Source organism: Musa acuminata, unplaced genomic scaffold, assembly GCF_036884655.1.
Source record: "Musa acuminata AAA Group cultivar baxijiao unplaced genomic scaffold, Cavendish_Baxijiao_AAA HiC_scaffold_750, whole genome shotgun sequence".
NCBI classification, from domain to species: Eukaryota; Viridiplantae; Streptophyta; class Magnoliopsida; order Zingiberales; family Musaceae; genus Musa; species Musa acuminata.
Window position 1 is genome coordinate 25,001 of NW_027020980.1, and position 7,500 is coordinate 32,500.

Here is a 7,500-nt window from a genome sequence, read left to right on the forward strand (position 1 = left end):
TCTCCATTAGGTAAAATTTTGTTGGCCCAAGCCTTTATTTGTTGAGGAGAAACTAGTCCAATTCGAAGTTGTTGATGTTTATACCGGTCAATCATAGAATAGAAATTCTGATTCATTCAGATCAAGCTTCCTTCCTATTAATCTGGAAGTTCTTCTCAGATACAAGGAAATGATTCAGTTCTAGAGCTAAAGATCGTAGTTCTCGAACGAGCAATCGAAAAGATTCTGGAGCATCTTCTGGGTTAGATACTCTTCCTCCAATGATCGTAGCACCAAGTACTTCTTGACGAGCTCTAATATGATCAGATTTATAAGTAAGCATCTCTTGTAAAATATGAGCAACACCAAATCCCTCTAGAGCCCAAACTTCCATTTCCCCTACTCGTTGTCCCCCTTGCTTCGCCCTTCCTCTAAGGGGTTGTTGTGTAACAAGTGCGTAATGTCCACTAGAACGTCCATGGATTTTATCATCAACTTGATGAATTAATTTTAAAATATAGGACTTTCCTATTAGAACAGGTTGTTCAAAAGGATTTCCTGTTCTTCCATCAAATATTCTGCTTTTTCCCGGATATTCGGGTTCAAATACCCATGGATTTTTTGTTTGCTTACTGGCTTCATATAATTCGGAAAACACTAGTTTTCTCGAAGCCTCTTGCTCATATCTCTCATCAAAAGGTGCTATTCTATAATGTCTCTTTAGCAGATCCCCCGCTAACCCGAGCGAGCATTCAAATATCTGTCCCACATTCATTCGTGATGGTACTCCTAATGGGTTGAAGACCATATCAACAGGTGTTCCATCTTGCAAATAGGGCATATCTTGTCTAGGCAAAATTTTTGAAATGATACCCTTATTCCCATGTCTTCCAGCTACTTTATCACCTACTTTGATTTCACGTTTCTGTGAAATATATACACGAATCATTTCTGAATTATAACAGGAACCCCCCTTTTTCCGGATCCATCTCACATCAATAACGCGACCTCTTCCGCCTATAGTAGTTTTAGAGAAGTTTCTTTTGCAGTGGATACCTGAATTCCAAGTATGGCTCGTAATAATCTATCCTCTGGAGCATACGACGATTCGTTTGCTGTCTGAGGTGTTAATTTACCTACTAAAATATCACCTGTTTCTACCCAAGATCCCAGCATCACAACTCCATTTCTGTCTAAATTGCGGAGTAAATGAGCCTCTAGATGTGGTATTTCCTTAGTGATTCTTTCAGGTCCTTGCTTGTCACATGAGTCTGAATTTCATATTTCCGGATGTGAAAAGAAGTATAAATATCTTCATATACCAGACGTTCGCTAATTAGTACTGCGTCTTCAGAATTGTAACCCTCCCATGGCATATAAGCTACTAATACGTTTTTCCTAAAGCAAGTTCCCCCCCAACTGTAGCCGCACCGTCCGCTAAAATTTGTCCTTTATTTAATGCATTTACCCCGCGGAACCTGAGGTTTTTGATGCATACAAGTATTTTTGTTGGAACGTTGATAGATAACTAATGGAATACTTATACTTATAGTAGTGTCCCCATTACTTGATAAAATGATCTTGTGAGGGTCAGTATAAATGATCTTTCCCTCGTGTTCGGCTATAGCGGAAACCCCGAATCCAGAGCCGTTTGGCGTTCCAGTCCAGTTCCAACAATGCACCTCTCGGACTGAGAAAGCGGAACTGCTTGGCGCTGCATATTAGAACTCATTAAAGCCCGATTCGCATCATTATGCTCGATAAAAGGAATGAGGGAAGCTCCAATAGAAAATATTGGAAGGGAAAAATACTTCTAAGATGAATCTGTTCCCATGCAATAGTCAGGAACTCTTGACGGTATCGGGCTGGAACAACCTGTTCTTCCTGAATACCCCGATTCAAGGCCAAAGAATTTCCCGCTGCTACCATATAATATTCATCTCTATTTGGTGATAAATAAACTATCTGTGCTCTTTGATCTTTCAGATATTTCATAAAATGGACTCTCTATAGATCCCCAATGGCCAATCCTCACATGAATGGCTAAGGATCCAATAAGTCCAACATTGATTCCTTCGGACGTGTCAATTGGACAAATACGTCCATAGTGGCTAGGATGAATATCTCGTATCCGAAAACTAGCAGTTCGCCCCGTCAATCCTCCAGGACCCAAATAACTCAATTTTCGCCCATGAACGATTTGTGTCAATGGATTAGTTCGATCCAAAACTTGAGATAAAGGATGTAGGCCAAAAAACGATTCATAAGTGGTTGTTAATGAAGTTGAAGTTACCAAATTTTGAGGAGTCGGTATCAATTTATGCCGAATTGCTCCACATATAGTTCCTCGAACCGCATTTTCTAAACGAACAAGAGCCAGTCCGAATTGATCCTGTAACAGATCCGCTATAGAACGAATCCGTTTATTTTTCAAGTGATTCATATCGTCAAGTGTACCCATTCCAAATTTAATTCCGATCAAATGATCCGCAGCAGCCAATACATCTCGTGGTAATAAAAATGTATTGTTCTGAGGTATATCAAGATTCAGTCTCCGGTTCATATTTCGTCGACCAATCCTTCCTAATTCACATCTTTGTTGAAAAATTTCTTTTGTAATTCTTTACATAAAGACTCAGAAATACCGGATCCCCGCCTACACAAGCAAATTGTTGATAAAATTCCAAAATAGCATTTTCTTTTGACCCAATCTTTTTTTTCTCCTTATCATTCGGGAAAGACAAGAAAATTTCAGGGTAACAAACATTATCTAGAATTTCTCTTAGATTCGAACCCATAGCTGATGATAGAATTAGAATAGATATTTTTTGTTTCCTACTTACACGGGCCCATATCCTTGCTTTTCTATCAATTTCTATTCCGATCTTCCTCCCCAATCTGATATTATTGTGCTGGTATAGACAGAAATTCCGTTATGGTCCAATTCTGAACGGTAGTAAATACCAGGACTTTGCAATATTTGATTGATCACAATTCTGTATATTCCATTTACTATAAAGGTTCCCAGGGAATTCATTAGGGGAATGTTTCCAATAAAAACGGTTTGTTCTTGCATATCTCTACCGGTTTTCCAAATTAATCCCGCGGGTACATATAATTCAGAAGAATATGTGAGTGATTCATACACAGCATCTCTTTCGTTTATCAAGGGTTCTACCAATTGATATCTTTCCACAAATAATTTAAATTCAATTTCTTGATCTGTATCTTCAATTTTTGGAAACTTATGAAATTCTTCCGTCAAGCCCTCATTAATGAACCTACAAAATCCCTCAAATTGGATCTGACTAATCCAGGTATTGTGGACATTCCCTCATTTCCATCATTCCGGAGCATCTTAATCTTAAGTTTCCTGTTTATTGAAAAATCCCATTATTAGCTCACTATTTATCGAACCATACGGATCGATCTAGCAATGATGGAATGTATATTCTGTTTACTGAATCACATGAAATTTTAGCCAACTCCATATACCATATATGTATTTCATACGTATGAACGGAAATGAGACAGAGGAATGAAGAGCATTTTCGACGCAAGTTCGAATTTGCGACAGGTACAACAGGAACAATATAGAGTTTCCCTTTTTAGCATACTTAATTTTATTTGAGTTCATTTCATGTTCAAAAAAAATTTCGAATTATTTTTTTGCTAGTAGAATATATAGAATATGATTGAATTGCGTAATAGGAGTAATATTTATTAAGTGCATGCCAATATAGCTATCTACCTGTCCGCATATCACATCTTTTATCGTAATTTCACTTGTGGCAACAGAAGTCAGGTCGCACTATATCATAATTCCTATTTTTTCTATTGCATATAGAAAATGAAAAAAGAAGGCACGACGATTCTCTATAGGGATATGGGATATGTACATAAGAGCGGTATCTGTGTAACAATTTCTGTTTTGAGGTTTACATATACACATATATATTGTTATAATTTATATTGTTATAATTGAAATTGAAAAAGATTGATTATTGAAAATAATTGATACTGAATTAGTCATAAATCAATTTGATTTTGTTATGCCATTAAGGAAACGCAACAATTTGAGATACAAATTGAAGAACCTTTCGCTAATTCAAACAACAAAACAAATAGTTAATGGTTCCAATTTGCCTGAATTTTTCAGTCTTTGACCAGAAATCTATTTTTTATCTTATTTGGATCGAATTTGGTTTGGCGACATGGCCAAGTGGTAAGGCGGGGGACTGCAAATCCTTTATCCCCAGTTCAAATCTGGGTGTCGCCTGATCAACAAAAAACTTGGGATTTCTTATTCTGCTGATTTAACTCGACGAATTCTGTCCCCGGAGAAGGAGAGGCAAAAGGATAAGCCTATCGATACTTTATTTTTAGAATCTGTAGTTCTATAAAGAAAGTCAATTTTTTTAAAGAAAGTCAATTTTTTTTCTAAAAATCCGGGCTTTGGGTGTGGCCCAAACCGGTACAAATAGGGATGAAGTAAGCCTTACTTATTAATATGATTATGATTTTAATATGATTATGATTGGTTCGGACATTTATTTATAAGTAGAATAAATAAATAGTGAAAGTAAATTCTGGGATTCAAAACTACGAAAGTAAGAGGTCGGAAATCTTGGTATCCAAAGGTTCCTAAAGGACACTCCATTTTTGCTACTAGGATTGAAGAAGAGATTGTACGAAAGACTATCAAGAATTCCTAATTATTTTACACTACCACCGTTGTGTCTACTGACTCTGTCTGGAATTCGATTGGATAGGCTGATGGGAAATCAATTTAGAAGTTGTGGAAAGGACTGAAGATACTTTGTATCCAGACTCACGAGAGTCTCTGAGTACTCAAACATTCAATCAGGATAGTTGGTCGGCTCTTATTGAGTAAAGAGTAAAAGTAAAAGTTGAAGAAACAAAAAAATTTCTTTGCCCGTGTAGGAATTTCTTTGCCCGTGTAAGATAGGGGATTACGAAAAAAAGAAAGAATGTATGTAATACTGGTGATGGTGTCTCCCCATTCTTTCACAAAAAAAACAGTAAGGCTTAGATCAAATAGGAAATAGAGGTATCTGATAGATAGTTATCTATCTTGATGGTATATTTTGATGTCTTTTGCTTATGAAAAAGGGTAACAAACAATAGGTCTTAGTACTCCTACATGTTCCATTGGGATAGGAGTATTCCTTTGTTATTTCATTTTCCGAGAAAAGGTGTGTGTATTGTATTTATGCTTAATGCTTCCCGATTCTACCAGAAATCTTATAATCTTGTTACGAGTAGATTCATTGGATTGGTTCATCAATAGCCTTAAGTTAAGTCAGAATTCCATTTTGACTCTGCGCCATTGATTCCACTATGATTATTGATCAATAATGGAATAATTCCTTCATAGAGATAGGAGACATAATTTATATGGATATAGTAAGTCTCGCTTGGGCTGCTTTAATGGTAGTCTTTACATTTTCCCTCTCACTCGTAGTATGGGGAAGGAGTGGACTCTAGGGTACTACTAATCGAGTAATCGATTGAGTAATTGAATTCAATCAATTGTTTAATTGATCGTTTTGCAAAGCTTTAAAAAAAGAATGTCTCTGTTTCAAAATTATACTGAAATACAGTAATGAATAAGAAAATACAATAATGAATAATAACCATTCGATCAAAGAATGAATGATTACTATAGTTGTATTTCGAAAACCTAAATCTACGCATGATAGGAAATTTTTTCCAACCGAATTCTTCCTAAATATTCTATTTTGATAAACCAGCTCTTACCAGAATTATGGATATTACAAAAAGAAAAAATCTGAAATTGGTTTTTTCTTTTTTTCTTTATTTGTTTCCCTCTTTCTTTACTTTTACTGTTCTAAGAGAAGAGAAAGCCGTTCCGCTATTCTAATTATATTAGATTACGACAATACATACTTTCTATTGGAAATGACTAGTTGTTGTCCAAAGAGGTTCTACACATAATAAGATTAGATCTTTCTTCCGTTGAGCGATCCACATATCGCGCATTTCACCTTTTTTTTAGACTCCTAGAGATTTTTTTATGCTTTTTTTGACTCATCTCATGTCATGTTTAAGCATAAAAAATTGGGAAGGTCTACTCTATTAATCTACTTCTTTTTCAAATCTGAAGAAGTTATCATGGAATAGAACTCCGCAGATCATCTGTTAATAGATCAAGCAATGACTTCTTGAGATGGAAATCTAAAAAAAGAAAAAGATTCTTTTCTTTGGTTTCGTTTTCTTTTATCTTTTTTTTTATTTAATTTATAGTAGAATATGCCCATACTCTTTTTGTCTTGCTCCATTGATTCCTTTGATAGATCTCGGGACCTATACCTATATATATATAAATTCTAAGAAAGCCAGGAATTAGAAGAGTTGGTCTTCAATTATTTTGAATTGATCGAAATCCACACAAGTAAATGTAGCCAAAAAATAATAGAATTGGACTGTTATTTTGATGTACTATTTAGATATACATCTAATCTATGTACATACATATTGTATATTGACCTAGATATAGGCTTTCTCTATATAAAGCCTATATCTGTATACAGTACAACTTTCTATGAAAATCATTAATAGGATAATAAATACTATACCATACTATCTCGGCTCAGATACTACTATCTCAGATACTTATTATCTCAGATACTTATGATTCCAGACAGATCATTTCATTTAAGACTTGGAGTTTGAATCCGTTTCTTTCATTTATTCAATCATTGATAAGAACTAATAAATCAAGTTTCAGTCAAATTAATCATTTGACTGACTGTTTTTACGTAGATGATAAGTAAAAAGGCAGTAGGAACTAGAATGAACAGTGCAGTAGCAATAAATGCGAGAATATTTACTTCCATAATCTCATTGTTTTTTTACTTCGCAATAACTCGGGATCTAATCCCATAGAGATGAGAAATTTGATTCCTGTAAATTCAATGGGATGAATTGCATCCTGATGATACTGAATCGGATCAATATTATGAATAACAATATCTGATCTATCAAATCGATTCATCGTCGAGAATTGAATAGTATAACATAGGAAGATCCTTTATCCATACTAAATCTGAAATGGGATTCCTGATCCAATAAAGAATCCCATTGAATTTTCATCCTTTTCCACTTTTTCTTTTCTATAAATAACCCTACCGTCTTCCTTATATACTCCTCCTTCGTTATACTTATACATACAATTATGTACATACAATTATGAGGTATTATATGACTGGTATTCTATGAATCACACACAGATCCAAAGAGTAGAAGTGAGATGGAAAAAGGACGGGTTAAGTATAAAAGATCTAATATAATTCCAACAAATTTAATAAAAAGGAACGTTGCTTGGTCTTTTCTTTTATTTGATTAGTATCTCTTTCTTCGATTGGGACTGGAAGGCATACATCAAAAATTCAGTGTGCAATTTAAATGAGAATGAGATAGATTGTTTCCAATTAGTCATTGAGGATACACAAACAAAGTCGAAGCTAAAAAGGGTTG

The 7,500-nt window shown here is 34.9% G+C and overlaps 1 protein-coding gene and 1 non-coding gene across 2 annotated transcripts in view; one reads left to right on the plus strand and one right to left on the minus strand.

Annotated features, from left to right (window-relative positions):
* Window positions 1-121: 121 nt before the first annotated feature.
* The window catches only part of LOC135663717 (DNA-directed RNA polymerase subunit beta-like), an 8,477-nt gene continuing 1,098 nt past the window's right edge, over window positions 122-7,500 (minus strand). The window contains exons 2-3 of the mRNA XM_065176862.1: window positions 1,036-1,250; window positions 122-904 (exon numbers count right to left, since the gene is read on the minus strand). Coding sequence (XP_065032934.1) covers window positions 122-904; window positions 1,036-1,250 — 998 coding nt within the window. The remainder of the gene's footprint in view (window positions 905-1,035; window positions 1,251-7,500) is intronic.
* Window positions 4,188-4,258, plus strand: TRNAC-GCA (transfer RNA cysteine (anticodon GCA)). Its single transcript has one exon. It is a non-coding gene; the product is annotated as a tRNA-Cys (tRNA).